At 51.6% G+C, this 19,620-nt stretch overlaps 1 protein-coding gene across 1 annotated transcript in view; it reads left to right on the plus strand.

Annotated features, from left to right (window-relative positions):
• Nucleotides 1-365: 365 nt before the first annotated feature.
• LOC120899688 (transcriptional coactivator YAP1) overlaps nucleotides 366-19,620 on the plus strand; it is a 37,004-nt gene continuing 17,749 nt past the window's right edge. The window contains 3 exon segments of the mRNA XM_040305802.1: nucleotides 366-559; nucleotides 886-2,044; nucleotides 2,046-2,402. Of these exon segments, the coding sequence (XP_040161736.1) occupies nucleotides 1,575-2,044; nucleotides 2,046-2,402 (827 nt within the window). The 5' untranslated portion in view covers nucleotides 366-559; nucleotides 886-1,574.

Below are 19,620 nucleotides of genomic sequence, written 5' to 3' on the forward strand. Positions count from 1 at the left end.
GCTGGCCACTCTTGCCTGCAGTCTAAGCTGTACGTAGTAGTAGATTTCCACCCCTTCGATCGCCCTCTCTCTCTCTCTCTCACTCTCTCACTCTCTCACTGCTGTGCGCTTCGCTGTACTAGTGGTAGTAGTAGGCGCTGATTTCCCGTTTGCAAAGAGCAGCAAAGACGCACTCCGCCGACCAACCCCACGAGAGCGCGAGAGACCATGTATGTGAGTATGTGTGCGTGAGAGAGAGAGAGGGAGAGGGAGAGAGCAAGCGAGTGAGAGCGTAATTCCGACACGCAGATTGAGCAGTTCTGTTGTGGCGGGGGGGAGGCGACACACAGCACCAACAGGCAGGCTTTATTCGTTCGCGGGTACGCAGCCAGAGTAGAGCGTCGTCGTGTGTGTCGATCTCGAGATCCGCTCCGGGGCTCGCCTTTTTTTTTGCCTTTGGACGGCGAAAGAAGGGATTTTTGTTTCGCTTCTTCAGTTTTTTGATCGGATTCAGGAACATATTACCTCAATCGAATCCGATCCAGTTCGCGTTGCGTTCAATGAAAATTGTGTTTGCAAGGTGATTAGCTTTCGAGTGTGTGTTTTTTATATAAGTGTGGTGTGCCATTCTGGGCTAATCGCGGTGCTTGGAGGATTAATATTTCGTGATATTGTGTATTACACTCGTACGAACAGCTCCCGTGTGGTTTTGAGCCGAAAAGTGAAACAATTTCGTTTGTTTGCGTTTGCGTTGCAAGCAAAACATTTTAAACAATTATAGCAAACAATTAAAAAAAAAAACAAAACACATATTAAAGCATAGTAGGAAGATCCAACGTGTCTTGCCAAGTGCTTCCATAGTAAAGAAAATTATTCTCTCTCTCTTTCTCTCCCCATTTGGAATAGCAGATCCCGACCAGCACGACGAGCCGTCGTGTGCTGTGCAGTTGCTGGTGATTTAGTAGTGAATGTGTGTGTGTGCAAATTGTGATTAAAGAAGAAGAAGAAAAAAGAATGTTATGCAGTCGAATGTGTCTGTGAATGTGTGCATCCAGTGTCTGTGTAGTTGGTGCAGAAATTGAAGTAAAAAAAAAATTAAAACAAGCAGTAACGAAAACAACAACAACAAAAATCAGCCGAAAGGGCGCTGCGAAAACTTGTTCCTGCTAAACCGTTGCGCTGCCAATCCAAGCAGCCACAGTCCAGCTCCAGCAGTAGCAGCCAGGGCAGCAGCATCCAGCGCAACACTGCTCACGCTGCTCACCAGAGTGCTCCCACGTTCCCCAACGGTTCCCCCGCTGAAAGGCGCGCCAGTGTGAAAGATTCTAACGAAGCAAGCCGTGCGCTCGCTCTTTCGCTCCAACATTCACACACACACATACAAAAAGGTCCACACACCGCGGGACCTCAAGTGAAAAACCTGAATTCCCGCACCAAACCAAACGTCTCGGCGCACTGTTGGGTCGGGACGCCTAAAAGGGTTGGGCTTGTTTGCTGTATTGTTTCCTCCTTCTTCGGCGATAGCAAAGTGATCGTGTGAGTGCGTGCGTGCTTTTGTGTTGTGTTTTTTTTTTGTTGACGTGCGTGCGTGCAAAATGGCATTCAACGGTGGTGCAGCCGGCAGCGGCAATGGTAGTGCAGCGGCAGCAGCGGCAGCAGCCGCCGCCGCCGTTGCAGCGGTGGCCGCCGACGAGAACGAGTCGACCGGCGCGAACAAGAAGAAGAACCTGATCATACTGGTCGACAAGGATTCGAACGACAAGCTGAACGAGCTGTTCGACAAGGCGCTCAGCAACAAGGTGCCGCTCCAGATACCGTACCGCATGCGCAAGCTGCCCGAATCCTTCTTCATGCCGCCGTCGTCCGGCTCCAAGTCGCCGTCCGTGTCGCACTCGCGGGAAAACTCGGCCGACTCGGCGTTCGGCTCCGGCACGACCATACTCGGCGGGGTGGCGGGCGTGGCGGCGACCGGCCCGAACGGGCTGCCGATCCATCACAGCCGCGCGCACAGCAGTCCCGCCTCGCTCGGCAAAATCCCGGGCGGGATGAGCGGGCTCGGCGGGGGTGGCCGCGGCAGCCGCCGCCGCCGCTGCAGCCGCTGCCGCCGGTGGCAATGGTGCCGGTGGAGGCGGTAGTGGCGGTGGTGGTGGAGGTGGTGGTGGCGGGACTGGTGGAACTGGGGCGGCCGGTGCCAGCAAGTCGGCCGCAGCACAGGCGGCGGCGGCGGCCGCGGCCGCCCAGAACGATGCGACCAGCCTGGGGGCGGCCGTGCTGCAGCAGGCGGCCCTGTCCAAGGCGGCGATACAGCATCTGCACAGCCGGGGCCGCTCGTACGACGTGTCGAACCTGCACGCGAACTTTGGCGAGCTGCCGCCGGGCTGGGAGCAGGCGAAAACACAGGACGGGCGCATCTACTACATCAAGTAAGTAAACGGGCAGTGGCAGGGTGTATGGCTTCCCGCGTGAGATTGTTCTCCAGGTGGGATGGGTGGGCCAACAGGGGGGGAGGAAAAAACCAGGGGCAGCTACCGACCCGAAGACAGTTCGGTGGCTTCGTTGAAGGTCGCACTCGGTGGTCTTCACTTTGGCAGCGTCAGCTGCAGCAAAACCCACCCTTTGTTCCCAAGGTCTCTCTCTCTCATATGCTCTCTTTAATCATGGGATCAAGTTTAGTGGGATCAGTGACAGGAACAAACAGCTTGACACTTCGCCTACCTCAAGAAGTGCAACTAATTCCGCACCCTTCAGCACCAACCATCGATTGCTAGCCCTCTTTTACTGCAATGAAAACAACTACCCCCCAATCCGTGGTGTTGCCGTCTTGGAGCACTCAAAAAGCTATAAAAAGATGAGATAAACATCCATAAAGAACTCTGGCTCGACTTGCTGCTAGTTATTAATTTAATATACCTCCCCCCCCCCCCCCCCTTGTTTAATGACACACCATAAACTGGTTCGATTCACGTGCAGCACCACGCTCGTGTGGGTCCTCGAAACTACGACTCCTCTCTGCCACTCTCCCAAAAACTGTCAAGTATCGCAGCTTTGCACCATCTCCTCTCGCACCAAGTGCGCTGGCCGGGGTACTTCGCTTCGAAGGGCGGCACAATTTGGCTCTTTGTTTACAACCCCCGTTCCGTTGTACCGTGTACGATTGCGTCAAGTCACGCCGTCACGCAAAAAGGGCGGCGCAACAACAAAACAGAGGAAAAAACGAGCAGACGACGCTAAAACCGAACGCGCAACCGCACCGGAAAACCCATAATTTGGCACGCTTGGACACATGCACCGATGTGCACATATGTGCACAAGTGTTTTCACACGTCTTGCGACGACGGGTACCCTGAGCATCGAACGGAGCAAATCGAACGGAACATACACGGACAGCTCGCTGTTTGTTTGTTCGAATCATGTGAAGACTTCGTTTTGGTTGCTCCATTCCGGGCAAGCATAATTAAACCATTCACCAAGGCAGAACTAAAGCAGAACCGCCAACCAGCGCGACGACTTGTACCGAGTGGGGATGGGACCAATTTGAAGGTTAAAAGGGGGTTCTTTTGCCGTGAAACAATAGTTTTTTTGGCAAGACACATTCCCACATTTGGGAAGTTGCCCAGGCTCGAACTCCAAAACTTCCTATTAAAAGAAGGTGTGCACTCACACCTGTGCAATCTTGCTGCTTTCCAAACCCCCATCACGATCATTCACGTGCCTGATAGTGTGCGGGAGATTGTGTGGATGACGGCGTTGTTCAAGCCTCACGTGTTGGGCAACGTTGGGCACTCTGGGGGAATGAACAGAGCACTCCACAGGAGCACTCCGCGTGAAGAGCGTACCCGAGGGTTGTGCACGATGGATGCACGTGTCTCGGTATCCGACACTCTGCGTCGTCTGTGTGTGTGTGTGCGTTCAAGCAGATGATCAAGATGGGTTATTTCGAACCGCACACTCGGCTGGCCGTTGACCGTGTCTTATCGGTTTTTTTTTCAAGAGCCGCAGATCATCAAGAAGATTCGATCGTGTGCTCTCTTCAGATGGTCTATCGGATAAGCCGTCGCATTGAATTGGATTGATAAAGGGTTTCACCTGGTCAGAGTTCACGCTCCAGCGAGGGATGGGCATGCGTTTGATTAACATTGATAGTGGTAGAGATTGATAGTGCAAAGGGAGGTCCCACACTGTCTGCGGGCTAACCCTTCGTAACGAGCGTCTTTCGATGCGATAAAGAGTGCGCTGGAGGAAGGAAAAGGGTTCACACCAGTACTACCACCTTCTCAATACATTCTCCCCTATTTTCCATTCTCTTCCTACGTACGCGTACGCCTCTAATAAAGTTTAATTGGCCTAGGAACACCTCCGTATGCACGTATGCAAAACAGATTGTTGGTTATTACCAGCTCACCCCGGCCCGATCGACATTCAGAACACATAGGAAGTTCTACTTCTACCACAGCATGCAAATGTGTGTGTGTGTGTCTGTGTGTCTCCATCTAAATGTCTCTCGCTTCTATCTCCTGCTCACTCCGGTCATGTTATCCGGTTTGTCCTCGCTGAAAGCGCCTAACGCTCCCTAACGGTACCCGAGGCCCCGGGTCTGCTGCTAATAATCATAATTGAAAAATATTAACTCTCCCGCTGCTGCTGCTGCAACCGCTCACACACACACACTGCTGCTACCCCGTTAGCCCGGTGGGCTGGGTGGGATGGGCTATCGCGATCGTTTTGACATGGGCGCTATTTACAAGAGCACGCAAGAGCCTTCCTTCCACACTATCGGGTCCGCCGACATCAACCTCCCGGTCCGTTTGATCGTGGCAGTGACCTCACGTTGACGGAAATAGAAGATGCTGTAACGCACCATGCCGCCCCATGCCTCTTTCTTCCAATCGATGGTCCAGTTCCCCTCCCCCCTTGTTATTTTGATCAGAAGAATTGTGTGTCTGTTTTTTGTTTTGATTGGAAGTAGACCCTGTGTCTTACACGGGGACTTCCGATAGAGGGTCTTTCCCCGTTGATTTGCTGATAGGGTCAGTGTGCCTTGGAACTTCTAGGGTGTGTGTTAGGGAGTAATATCTCACAGACACACACACACGAAACGAAACAAAAAACTACAACAATTTACTGTCATCATCACCGACCTGATAAGATAAGATTTGCTTACTTTTCGGCGGTTTTCACTCAAGGTGACGCGACTTTTGATAATGGCTTGTGGGTTGTGGTGCCGGCCAAGCAAGGAAAAACAATCAAACGAGACCACAACCTGGAACGAGAGTTTTTTTGTTTCATCGAGAGGTCATCGAAATGGGATCATCACCTTGGAGTGTGTTTCGTTTGATGTTTGAGGGATTTTGGAGAGAAGCCGAAAACCAGGCCAATTATTTTTAATTAAACGCTCCAAGCGCTCCTCCCGGTCATCACACTTCATTAGGCTGCTCCGGGGGCGCTCATTAACCTCTGCTGCGGCCTTTCTGTGCCGCAATGGGGAAGCCCGCGCCTTTTGCGCTTCTGGACGGGGTAAATATTTGTCTCCTTTTCTGCTTTCCACCGCACGCCACAGATGAGATGCAGAAAGTGTGCATTAGTTTGAGCCGTTTTATGTAAATATGCATCCTGCATTGGAGCTCTGACCAGCATCTCGCAGCTCGGACACAGGAATTGATAATTAACACCAACCAAACACACACATCGCAAGTACCGGTGCGTCAAGTGGCTTTGCTGCTTACTGCACACTAAGAACTATTTACCTTTCCGCAGCCGGGGATCTAAAACGAGCTCGTCCTGAACAGTTCTCGGAAAGCGATCTCGGGTCCGTCCGTCAGCTGGAATGTGAAGTTCGTCGGTTACCTGGCGGGACGTTATTGGTGTGGTGTGGCCACCAGAGCAAGCAAGAGAGTCGTCCAGACAAGCGAGTCTTTCGTGCACTGGAAACTGGCAAGCCCTGGCAAGGTACACACAGCCCCTGCCAGCCCGTTTCCCTTCCCCCAAAGCAGCCGCTGTTCTTAAGCGCAATGAATCAGCAAAACGATTATTAATGTGTGTCCCCTCTTCTCCCCTGTTTGCGCACTCTCCGTTTACGCCCCGGGACGTAAAGCACAGCAGGCACATGTGAAATTCTGGCCCCGGGTTCGGTGCGCGTAACCGGATACGGCAGGAATGTACCGTGAAATGATGGACCCTATGGGAAACACAAAACTCATGCCCCCCTAACGCATGGAGCAGGAGGCAGGAGGAGCCTGCGAAGAAGCTTCCACAACTCTGCTGCTTCCACAAATCGCAATCGTTTCAGCCAGAGTACTTGCCAGTCCAAAGACCTTTTTTTGTGCCGCTCAAGACCATTCATTGAGCTTCATTTTGAGTTCTTTACTATCTTGGGCTTCAGCTAGATCTTGGACTCGGCTAGTGTACATGCGGGGTGTGTTAGCCTTATCTCATTGATCGATTGATCGTTTGTTAGGGTTGTGGAACACCACCTGACACACACACGCAAGTGCGTCATCCAGATTTGGAGGTGAATTATGTGAAGGTTTGTTTTTTTTGTAATTCAATTTCCCAAAACCTGAACCTTCCTCGGGATCTCAGGCTAATTGCGATCGAGCTAGATCGACAAATGCAACCATCTGTCTTAAACGCCTATTGTAAGGTGTTTGTCTTTTCGGTTTTCGGGAGCACTCTACCGTGAGTCATAACGATTGTTTACCTCGGGGTGGCCGTTCGTTGATCACATTCGGCCTGCTTCAATTCCCACGGCACAAGGCGTGCCGATCGTAAATTAGTGTTTGCCTAGAACGGACCGCGCGTAAAGACGTCACTTCCAACAACAACAAGACACCGAACGCCGACACTGGGTGGAAGCGTCCGAACCATTTTTTCGAAACAATTATTCCATAAATTCGTTCCGATTGAATCCATTTTACGGCTTGGTGCGCTTGGCTGTGGTGTGTTAGTGGGTTGTGTGACAGGTTGCTTCTTGGAAAACGGATCGAAGATCTCTGGGGATGCGAGAGAGAGAGAGAGAGAGAGAGAAGGTGAGGGTGTATAAATCCATCATACGCATTAACAAGACTAGTGACGTGACGGATGGATCGTCATTCGAGTCAAAATAGCTGCTAACGAGAGGAGTTGGGTGCCTAGTTCAGCCAAAAAGGATAATAAAGGAAACAAGCTTAAGCATGTTTTGCATTCCGCTCCATTCTCCCCAGGGTTGAAGTATGCCAGGAATTTGGACAATTTGGACACCACTTTGGGGTCGCTGTTGAGAGGAACCGTTTCTTTCTGTTTTGGCGTTTTTTTTTTATTATTATTCGCGAAAATATTATCTTGTCGCTCGGGTTTCCCCCACTTCCACCGGAATTGGCATGCGGCGGTGGGAAAACTGAGCGACCATTTTATTGCCTGCTCACATGGGTGTGAGTAAGTGTTGTTTTCCACTACTCACCCAGACCCAGTTTTTTTTTGTCCCCGAAATTCGTCAACTGCGTTGTTTTCCGGCACGATGTTTATTAGCACCCGTTTGGCTACATTTTATTTTTCACTTTTCTGAGAGTGAAAGCGAAGAAGTACCAATCGGAGGACAAGCAAGCTCCGGCAGGTAGGCGCCTTTGAAATATTTCCATCAGTCATTTGGATCCTTTTTCCTAGAATTTTCGCTGCGCGTCTATTTTCATGATAGGCAAGAAAAACAAAATCGTTCTCAGTTTTCCCCCCGTAGCCACGAGAGGAAAAGGGAAATAAAAAAAAAAAACAGCAAACAAATTTTAATCGCCCTCTTACTGAGGTTTGCCAATTCGCCGTGACACACCAAACGGCCGATCGCGCCAATGTGCCGGCATATATACATTTTTTTGAAACTCGCACACACACACATACCTTAAGGTATGATTTGGAGCGTTGTTTTTAAGAATTCATAAAATCACGATCAACGGCAACCACCACGCGTTACATGATACACCCGCTCGGTGCGTTTGTCGGTGCGCAATGGCCCCGGGCCGGCGGTGTAACCGCATCAGCATAAAGCTTTGCGCGGAAAATGTGTGTGCCGAAAAGGACAATGCTGTCGAGGAGGGGGTGAGGTGTTGCACAAAAAAAAATGCAATAAATTTATGGCGCACCCTCCCCGCACACACACACAGAGCGTGTAAACTGATAGTCTACACTGGGCACTGGGTAGTTAATCGGTGTTGATCGTTCTAGCGACACTAATTAAACCGCACCGAGGGCGATCGAGGGCGACCGAAACGGCGAAAAATGCGACCGAAATATGAACCGCTGTTTTGTTTGTGGCACCGAGTGGGGGTTTTTTTATGATATCGGAATCGGTTAGGTAACGTTTTTAGCAATAAACCGCACTTTCGTCCGCATTCAAAACAACCGAATCGAGTTTCACTGCTGCACATATGCGCGCGCGCGCTTGGGAGCGGACGTGAAATGTGTTTTTTTTTCGTTCGGTGTGATGGTCGTTCATTTGGTTGTTGGGATTTTTATGGCAAGCAAGTTCCATAATGCTGTAACGGTTTTTGATTAGTTTTCCCCCACCCCCCCGTTTATCTTTCGCAAAGGGAAAACACCGTTCGAACGGTGATGTTTTCGGTCGGTGCTGTGTGCTTTCCCACTTCCGCCCACGAGACTTGCCACCGACTTACACCAGGCAGTACGGTTTGTATTTCACGATCACCTGTCGCGGGCAATGGCGGTGTTGACATGGGGCTAAAAATATACTTTCACCCCTCCACCAACCACCCCGCTCGTTCAACCCCCTTCGTTGGGTGATCTACGCCGTCCAGCAACTATCCACACGCTATTGCGACAGAGGCATATCAGGCTTCTACGTCATGCGAGGTTGGATAGAACACGGAAATATGGTGACGATCAGTTTATGGATGTCCCATTCGCCATCGCGCACAGTTTCGCGCAAAACAAACTAATCTACTCTACACCTAGGGATGTGCATGCAGAGTTTTCAGTGAATCAGACGACTCTTTATATAGCTTATAATTCAAACAGTAAGAGACTTAAGTTAAAGATGCTTATTTGAGTTGCGATTCGAACAGATATAACACGCAGATATAACACGCTTCTGGTTGATTATTGCCATAGCATATGTTTTAAAACACACAAAGGCACATCGCAGCCTATTTATGCAGCAAAGACAGGTTCTAACTGCTTATATTACAAGTTCAAAATTGTATGTCCTTAATGGTCATAACAGTAGATCACTTTTGCAGACTATGGAACACAAAGAATCGTCTTATTCTCACAGTTCTCGTTCGCTTTTCTAAACCAACATCTCTATGTGATCCTCATCTCTACTGCCAACTACCAACTAGCATTTTGTTTATTTCCCCTCCCCTTCTTTACGGACAACGTTCCTTTCCCCCAAAACATTGGCCAAAAGTCCAAAAAGCGAGCCCAGACCAGTGCGCTAATGCATATATAAATTAAAGAAGATCGGCGCGCACACACACACACAACCACACGCGAGTGACGGACGCGGATCGTCCCATCGTCGTCGGCGCATAACGGCTTGCAATTCATCACAAACCCCTCCCTTCCTCCACCCGCCCCCCCCCCCTTCGTTGCAATGGTGTGGTTGGAGTGTTTGGGGTGGAAAACGGCGGCTCCACCGGACGATTTTGTCCCAGCGAGCAAAAAAAAAAAAAAAATAAGGGAGAAGGGAGCGGAAAGTGAAAAGAAAATAAAAAAACGCGTTTAAGAATCGCATGAGACACAAAATAAAACCTTAAACCGAGTGCTATTTTCGGGCGTTTGTGTGCGTGTGCGTGTGTGTGTGCAAGAGATAGAGGGAAGACCGAGGTGACGGTAGATTGGTTGGCTTAAATATAAAATTAATTTAAAATTTAAGTCCCTGCAGTTCCGTTCAGGTCTTCTCCTCGTTCTCACTCCTTCACACTGTCTCTCTCTCTCTCTCTCTCTTCTCTCTCTCTCTCTCTCTCTCTCTCTCTCTCTCTCTCTCTCTCTCTCTCTCTCTCTGTATAGAGTTTATGCTGTTTTGCATTCTTTACTCGGTAGAAAACTGCGACCGATGTGTTGTGAACAACGATGCGGCGAATTGAAATTCACCATACACTCTCCGTACACCGATATCCGTTAGATTCTTCTCCCACGCGGCAGCCACAGCCGAAGACGCAGACACATCACGTTTTGTTGTATTTCTCGTTATCTCGTCTCGTCGCGTCGCGTCTGGCTGGTGACGACAATTAGCCGAAGCCGGTACACGCCCGCCCCGATCGCCATTTGCATTCGATGGCCAATCAAACGAGCATCGAAATCACATCCCGCGCCGCGTCTCGCAAGCATGGCGCAGGCAACGCGGCTCCACCTCCAGGAAGGCGGGAAACAGGAAGAAGAACCCGAGCCGACGCGTTGAGGCGCATTCTATCCGATAAAATTCCTCACCATTCAAAAGCGCTTGATGGAAAAGGCGACCATAATTTCTCACCAACACACACACACACACAAATAACAGATCGAGTAACCTTCGCTGAGAGGTATGGGTATTGTTTTTCTTGCTGTGTTGCTGCGTTTGCAGTGCATCGAAAGCCTACACCGGCCATCTCCAATTCTCCCCTCTCTCTCCACCATTCTTCTTGTACATGGGTTGGGCTTTCCGCGCACTGATTGGCATTCTTTTATTGACGACACGATGAACCGCGGCCAACCGTCGGCGAAAACGATGTGCGAAAACGATGCACACGATCATGCAGCGCATGATCATGATGACGATGATCGTACGCGCTCTGTCTGGATAACTTCAGCGCTCCAACGATGTTAACGTTTTTTTGTGAGTGCAGATCGAATGTAGCCCTTCCGTCTCCTTCGGTATTACCCATTTGCCCGTCAGAACGCGTCGGGGCACGCATCAAATGCATAAAACGCGTAAAACGTATCTTTGCGCAACCCGCGCTTGCTCTTCTAACGCCTTTTTTTTGTTCGCGCACACGGCAGCCCCAAAACGGAAAATGCTTTTAGTGCGTTTATCTATGCTGTTGCTGCTGCTTTGCGGAAAGCAAGAGAACACAACACGTACAAAAACCAAGAAAAGAAACAAGTGAAAATATTTATATAAATATATTGACAGTGCAAATAGAAGTGTGCAGCTTCACAAAGCGTTTGTGCTGGGTAGCGAAAACTGCGTCGTCTCGGCCGCTCACACGTGATCGCGTGCGGCGCGCGCGCGCACCCGTCTGGCGGCCGGGTGAGGGCAGCGCAAACGGGGCGCGGATGCCGCCAGCCCGAGTCGAGTGGTCTGTTTTGTTGCTGTTGTTTTGTCGCGATCGATGTCGGTGTTGCAAGCTGAGTTTTCGGTTGCATTGTCGGTTTCGGTCCTTCGGTGTTGTGTACCTTTCGGTGTGTTCATGTGTCCGCCACCTTCACCTTAATGGGTGTTTCTAGTGGCTGATTAAGGGTGAGCTGTTGATGGGGAGATGTAGAGTAACCAAAACGTTGTTCCAAGAAGTTGACCCTATTTTCGATTCATATACTCATGAATAGGTTCTAGCATAATCTTAAGAACGCGTTGCATGGGAGGTTTTAAGTGTAAAGCGTGAGAGCTGCAATTTTCAGCCTGAATCATTGAAACATGTATCAACTGTGCTGTGGTCTCCAATGCCAATTTGAAAACAATCTTTGTCTCCAACGCTAGAGAAATACCTAAAAGCAACGCTAACCCTGCTCACAATGGCACAACATCTCGCGCTTATCTCTCGCACCGAAAGCTGTCACGTCAAGATGAACACATCTGGTTGTTATGGGCAGATGTACACGGATGGATTAACTTCTCCAACTCCAAGTGACGTCAAAAGGCGGCCACCGGATGCTGCGATGGTTGCTGATCACGCTCTTTATAACCGCACTCGCCTCTATCCGCCATTGAAGATGAGTCAGCGTCAACCCAACAACAACAACGACAACCGTATGTCCCAAAATTAAACGGAAACCTTTTGGCGAACTCGCACGAAGAATTGGCTAACTGTGGCTAGCAAAAAAACACAAGCAGAAAAAAGGGCATCCAATACGTGACTAGCGCGCGAGGAGGCCGTGTGTCACGCTTGTTAGCGTCGGGTTCGCTTGTCCTTTCACGTCCACCGTCCACTGTTCACCTTTCGTGGGAAGACTCTTCGCGCTGTTGGCGGCTCAAGTAAAACCTGAGTGCTGCACGGTTTGTGGGCCAAACTACACACATTTTAGGCAATTGCGCACTCGCGCACTGAGTGTGTCTATGTGTGTGTGTGTGGAAAAATACACTCCCAGAGAGGGCAAAGGAAGAAGCTCACGGCAAAGGGGTAGGCCCGTTAGATACTGACCACGGTTAGTGAAACTGTTTGAGCGAGCGCAGACAACCTACGCAGTCAGTCTAACTGACAAGCGAGCGGGAAGGGGGTTGGAGTTGAGGTTGGCGATCGTCAAAATTTGGCATCGATCGAACGCAACGGATACAGCGGACCGGCCACACACTGACGCAAACAGTGCTACACCGCCACCTCGTGCGTCCCGTGAATCGGTGAATCATCGGCAGCGTGCGAAGAAGAGGCCGCGCCGGCATGGCACCCATGGTGAAAATAAATCACAAACCACAGACCACAGTGTCTGATCTGAGTCGTCCGGTAGCAAAGCCGCACAGCCGCACTAGTTCTTTATGTTAAGCATACACACACACACACGCGCTCCATGGTGCGTGATTAACGTCTCTGTTCTCTGGCGACCGATGGGGTAGTCTCGGTTGCGTTTGGAGCGGGCGGCAAGAGCATCGATTTAGACTCTCTAAATTTAAGGTCCGCCCCTACGACCAACTCCTACACACACACACACACACACACACACGCACATACACACGCACATACACGAACAAGTTTTAACCTATTTCTCCATTAGCTGATCCAAATGTGTCCTCCAACATGCGGTGCGGTAGCCTGTTTTGGTCGGTCGCGCCTTCCGTTCCCATTCTGACCAATGTGGGAGTCGTTGGAACTATTGCTGTATGATCTTCGCAACACCACGTCCAGCAGATGTGTTCTGTGGGTCTCCTCCACTCCACTCTGCAAGCTAGACCGGAAGTCTAGCACGGACGGAAATGCTTTCGGTTCGGTTTTGTTCTATTTCAACCCCTGGATGCTGGGTGGGAGTTAGGCAGCAAAACTTTGAGCGAGGGCAATGCTGGGTCCTACAAATTTCCTACACCAACTTTGCGCTGATACCACCTAGTCAACGTATTGATCCCTCTATTAACACATGTTCGGTGTAAATCTTACATCTTTTCACTCCCCTTTGCCCAACTCGAAACGCGAGAGGGAAGGCAACACTCTAGAACGCAACGAACCAACGCCCGCACCAACCAGCAACCAGGAAGAGATGGACCTGGCACATGAAAATGGCTTTCCGGACCGGACGCGCACGGACTGTGGGGCTGGGTGGCAAGGTACCACGCCACGCTCGCACGTCGCAGTCCGCACATTCGATGCGCGCGGTAGATGTTGTCAGATTTATGGTAGCTTTCACGGCGCGTTTCAACAGCAATTCCAATTAAATTTAACTTTCATCCGGTCAGTGCAGGAGTAGCCACGTACCAACACCATCCCCGCGTGCGCGTGTTTTATCGGCTGTTTTTTCTTCTTTTTTTTTGCCCGGTCACAGCTTGTGTCGCAGGCATCACTCCCCTCTCAAAAAACTGCGCAGGAAACGCGATGGTTCTTTTCTGAATTTTATTTGACTGGCGCTTTTGTTTCTTCATCCTTTTGCTCACTTTCTTTAACTTGCTTCTTACTCTGGCTTCTAAGCATGGGGGGGGGGGGGGGGAGGGAAAAGCGATCCTGAACGAGCAGTAGCGGCTGCACCACCATCAGCAGTGTTGTTTAACGTTGTTTGGCAGCGGAATCCGGTGCCACTTGAAATATGATCGGCCATCTCAATCAAAGCACGGCCAACGCCGCCGTTCTGCAGGGACATATTGCCGACCGGTTGTAGAGGGGTGGGGTAGGGGGATTTGAGAAATAAACTCTCGATCGGTCGTCGGTATATGGGACAAGGGGCGAGAGGCATTTCTCCTCCTTCTCGCACACGCTCTTGATATTATGTCAAACGTTAGCGCTTCAGCGTGGCCCCCGGAAGATTTATCGACAACCGTGCGGATAGAGACACCTCCGCATCACCTTCCCGCTTCGCTCATAATCTTCCCTTTCCTTGTGTACGTGTGAGTGCGTGTGTGTGTGTGTGTGCCCACAGACTGTGTCCGACAGTGTTCCGACAAGCTTGCGGTTGAAAAATGACCGCTATTTCAAGGATTGATAAGTGGTTCGGCAGACCGCGCCTTCCTCCCATCCGGAGCTCCGACCACAAGGGCCACAAGGGAATTGCGGTGGACGTATGCGACGTGTGCGCGCATCCTGGTACGGGTACGGGAAAGGCATCAGGATGCTTCCTGATCGCCGAACAACTCCCCCGATCCCCGCCTTCAAAGTTTAATCAAACCAAACCTCTTCAAACAGAATACGTATTTCCGAGGAAGTCAACGGCGACGACACAACGTTTGAGTCTGAGTGTATGAGCGTGTGTGTGTGTAGTTGTGTTGTTTTTCTTTTTCGGAAAAAGTTAGAGATTTCTATTTCTGACACCGACCGACCGACCGACCGACCGACCAACATCTCCCGAAATCCGCCGTCCGACGCCCCTTGTTACCTGCGAGTCTCGGGACCTCGGAGGCGAAGAGGCGTTGCGCAGACACACACACACACACACACACACACACACACACACACACACACACACACACACTTGTGCGACCGGTGCGCCACTTGCGGTTCTGGTTCTGGTAGGTCATTAGTCAACCCCGTCTACGTCCCGCGGGCGCACTGGCTGGTGCGCGCGTCTTGCGTGAACAACCGCGTGTGTGCGTCCCAGCTTAGCGCAACGCCGCGCAGCAACCGAGTGGTTGCTGGGCGCGTCTGCTAAGTGCGGTAAAGTTGGCCCCCTCTCACACACACACACTTTGCGCTTTGTTTTGCCCGACCGTCCCTTGCTGCCGCGGCTGACGGCCCTATGCGCGGCTGGTTGGCGTCGGCGCGAAGGTGTGTCGACCGTTTTCGATCTGGCAAATGGCCCATCGTGTTCGGGCCGTCTCGCCGGCCCTCACTGGCAGACTGGCGTGTCGATTTTTCGGAACATTGGGGGTTTCCACGCGGGCGTGTGTGTGTTTCTGTGTGGCGCGATATTGTTGTCACCTACGACGTTCGAGCGGCTTTGTTTTGCTCGGCGCAAGGGCGCGCGGCCAGTACCCTGCTGTGGGTTTCGTTTGTTTGTAATGGGTTTTTGGGGGGATATGAAAGGGGGGGGGGGGGGCGAAGGGGGTGGGGTGTAGGGAAGGACGGTCAACGTGCGCGCGGCGCATGGCAAACGTCCAACAAACCGAAAACGTCGCTTTTGCTACCGGTTTGGGGCCGCCGCAGCGCGCTTTTATTTTTATTTACCATTTGTCACGCCGCTTGGCGCTGGCTGGCGCCTTCCAACTTTTCAAGCAGCAACATATAGGCGACATAAATGAAGGGGGGGTGGGGGGGGGTGGACAGTTGAACAGTTCGAAGAAAAAGGCTCACACGGTTCGGTGATCGCTTGGCCGGGCAGAAATGTATCGTTTTTTGCAGGACGATAGGATCTGGCCGGAATGTGAAGCGGCACTGCTCCAACGCAATATTCAATTAATTCTCTCCATTCCTTTTTCCACAATTCAAATTAGGTTGGGGAGTTGCGAGGGGTGGAGTGGGTCGAGATTAAGCATGATCATATGTTCCACACATCATCCCTCCTCACACCACCACACTCGGTCGGTTGATGTACAAAAAAAAGTGGCAAAGAAAGAGCAAAAACAAAACGCGCGCCGTGGATGATCGCGTGCGCGCTCGATCGCGGGGTCAGCGACGATCGTCACTGATGACGTCCGGGCGCCCGTCATCCCGTCATTTTTCCGCTCCATTCCGGCACCCATCGCGTACCCTCGACTCCCCCACTCAACATCTGGTAAGATGGCCTTCGAAGTGGTCGAACTGGCGGCGGCGGCGGCAAAGACGAGATCGGTCCCGCTCCCGATGATCACCGCGCACACACAAACACGACCAGCAAGTGCACAACATCCTCCCGCTTTTGGTCGCTATTTGGTCGTTCCATTTGCCGTTTTCCACGCACTCCATTTCCACGCACGTCGGCGTTTCGGGGGGGGGGAGGAAAACGCGTCGTCGTTTTTTTTTCGGTCGCCGTTAAGCCGGCGCGCGCGCTATTTGGGTGTTTGAATTATTTTTAACCATTCCCGCACGGGCGCACGGGCTTTCCTGCTCCGAAACGCTACAATCAAAACGAACGCCAACCAAGAGACAGTGCTGCGTGTATGTGTGTGTGTGTATTTTGCGCTTCAAACGGCTTGCTTTTTGTGCTCGACTTCGACACTACTCCAAGTACGCAGACGATCACGTCTAATCGCAATCGCGCAACCGGACGCCGTTTTTTGTGCGAGCTACCGATGATCCTCCTCCGAAACTTGCACCGCAGATCCTCCGTCCTTTAGATCCGCTGCCTCAAGTGGACATTGGAGAACTTCGTAGTAGTGGCGAAAGGCAGGAGGCACTGTGCTCTTTTTCGCACGAAAACAAACCATTTCAGGCGCCGCCCAAGGCCCGCACGAGAACGCACCCCGAACGCGTGCGCATAAGTCATCCGCGCCCTGATTCACCCAGTGGAGGGACTTGTGTGCGTGTGTGCGTTTCTGTCGGGCCTTGTGTGCAGGGAGCCAGGGTGTAGAGATCATGGACATTCCAATTATAGACACAGAAGACTGCTTAATGATCCCGAAAAGCAACGTCTCCCGTCCCAGCGGGCACGCACGCACAAGCAAGCCGCCAGACGCGTCAGGGCAGGTCTTGAGCGAGGAGTCCAAGTCCGTACCGTCACTGCTACCGTCACGGGGCCCGCCTAATGAAGTTTATGATTTGCGCAAAACGATAGACCAGACCAGACAGAACCGGAATCGCGCAATAAAGCCGTCCGTACGGCGTTGGCGACACTCTTCTCGTTAAGTAAATCACACACAGCCACATTATGCCTGGGTAATCCTTTACTCGAGACACACTCTGTGCACTTGTGTTCCCGCTTGGTGGCCCTTGCTCTAAATAGTGCACTCTTCTACCTGTTCCCATTTCCCCCTTTGCGATGGGAGCTAGTGCCGGGGAGTATTCCCACGGCACGGCATCCCGACAGGGGCGCTTCGAAGGACACGCACACAAAGGACCGACGAACTACTCTAACTCCTTAAACGTTGTTTTTGTTTCGAAACCTATTTTCCCCCTGTTTGCCAAGGGCAAGTGCCGACGATTGCACGCCGTGCGAACGAAACTGCCGACGAAACAAGACGGGCAATAAAATCCCCAAAAACACGGAGTATGGGATTTTCGGGTTCCCTTTCTGCTTCTCAATCTTTTCCTGGAAGCCTAATTGAAATCGAAATCGAAACAGAGACAACCGCCACACACACACAGACACAGACGCAAGGGCATTTATCTTCCGACCGGGATCAATGGTCCCCGCAGGACGTCCTTTGTCCATCTCATTCTCTCTCTCTCTCTTCCTGTCATTCTGGTACTGGTGGTAAGAAGAATGATCCTTTCAAACGGATTACAGTCGAGGCGCAATTCATTCCAGACGGGCTCTTCTCCTGGAAGGATCGCTCCTGTTCTCGGGTCCGAATTGCTTCTTCTACCGGGTTGTGTGGGACAACCATTTAAAGGCATGTCGGCAGTCTGAATCGACCACCAGGAGACATGGGTATGGGTTAGCGAGGAGAGGGGCCCATAAAGACACAGCCCCCGTCAAGCCGTTCGAGCTCTTGACGAGAGAAAACCGAGCTGTGAACGGTGACACCGCACATCAGGTGAACGAGAAGGTGTCTGCGGATGCGTGTAACCTCATTGTTCTCGAGGACGGTTGTGCATGTCCTAACAGTGTTTGCTGTTTTATTCATTCATAAACGTTTGCTGCCCTCCACTGCCGTCGTTGTTATTCTGTGGCTTGAAAGGACACACACTCTCTCTCTCTCTCAAGCACCGCCTGCCTTTGTTTTATTAATCAATGAGATTCAATTGGGGAAGGGCTGCGGCCATAGTTATGATTCCATTAACCGCCTACCCTGCTGGTCAGGCATTAGATCACACGAGACCCTCCCTGGCTTTACATTCCCTGCTCCCCCAAGCAGAGCCGGGATGGAACGACACACACACACACACGCGGAAAAAAGCACACAGAAGAAACCTTCCACAATTAATACAGCCCTCAATGGAGGCCAGCGGATGGAGCAATAAAGAATGCCCGCTGCATTGCTGCATAAGATTAGTGCAGAAGCAGAAGTGATGCAGCCTGCAGTGTCACCACTGGTTACTGGTGCAGTTGTGTGTTTGCAGTGCAGCAGCAGCAGCAGCAGCAGCAGCCGGCGGCGAACGGTTTCGTAATAATTCCGTCCAGAGGTGTACTGCCGATCGAGAAGGCAGATCGTGCGATAGCGATGGCATCCACTGGCAGCACACACCGTTCGAAATCTTTGCCTCTGTTCCTCTAGGCACTCTAAGGACACTCTCGAAGGGTATGGTGGAGGGTAGGGGGTGCGAAGCCACTGTTGGGAGCTCGCTGGGACAGCCGCTGCAGCTGTGCGGCTCCGATGTTGTTAGACAATTCTGCCTGCCGTATCGCGTATGCTGCTTCAGTGCCTCGTTTTTCCCCCCACAAACACTACCCCACGCTGTGGGAGGGGATGCAATGGGGGTTGACGGAGCACGCGGGAGCAAGTCTCCCATTGCTGTCGCGCTGACGTTTTATTAGTTTTGCAACAATGATCATTGCGCCCGCGTGGCGCTGAGCAGTGCGCAAACGAGCGGCAGGGCCCACGCATCTAGCGCGGTTTTTCGCTGCCTTTTTTTAAACCCTTCCCCCCCTCTTTCGCTTGCCTGCCAATAGTTGGCTGCCAATACTTCGCTCGGGCGTCCCATAATCCGCAAATGTGATATCCGTCGGCTGCTGCTGCTGCAGTTTCCCTCCTGTTGCGCTGTAGACGTTACGTTAGTCAAACATTTTGCGCAACAACAGAGGACTGCGACTGCCTCTCATTCGTGTTCTCCCTTTTTTTTCCTCCTCCATCAAAGACACTGGGGAACAACACGCTCCGGCTTTGGTGCAGTGTTTTCAGGGAGGGGAGGGGGGTACGGAAAGGGCCGCTCTAACATACAAGCCGGACAACGGACAGCAGACAAACCCAGAACGCCGGGACGCACAGTGCACGGTGGGACCGGCTGCGTCCCGGGCAATGTCCTACCCAGTACTTCTGATTCATGTTCAGCGTCAGCACAACAGCGGCTGCCCTGGCTGTGTGCTGTGTTTTGCAATAGCACACGGGGTGCGCACCTCCGCACATCACGCTGTGCGTTTATGCGCTGGAAAACCACTTCTCGTTTATTAATAGGTAAATAATCATAAACGCGCCACGCTTGCCGCCGGCCTGGCGTTGGCTTTACGTGTGCGGGGGTTCGGTGTGCAGCCTCCACTAGTATGTGTGTGTGTGTTTGTGTGAAGACACACACACACACAGAGTATAATCAGTGG

This window comes from Anopheles arabiensis, chromosome 2 (assembly GCF_016920715.1).
Source record: "Anopheles arabiensis isolate DONGOLA chromosome 2, AaraD3, whole genome shotgun sequence".
In the NCBI taxonomy this organism is placed as follows: domain Eukaryota; kingdom Metazoa; phylum Arthropoda; class Insecta; order Diptera; family Culicidae; genus Anopheles; species Anopheles arabiensis.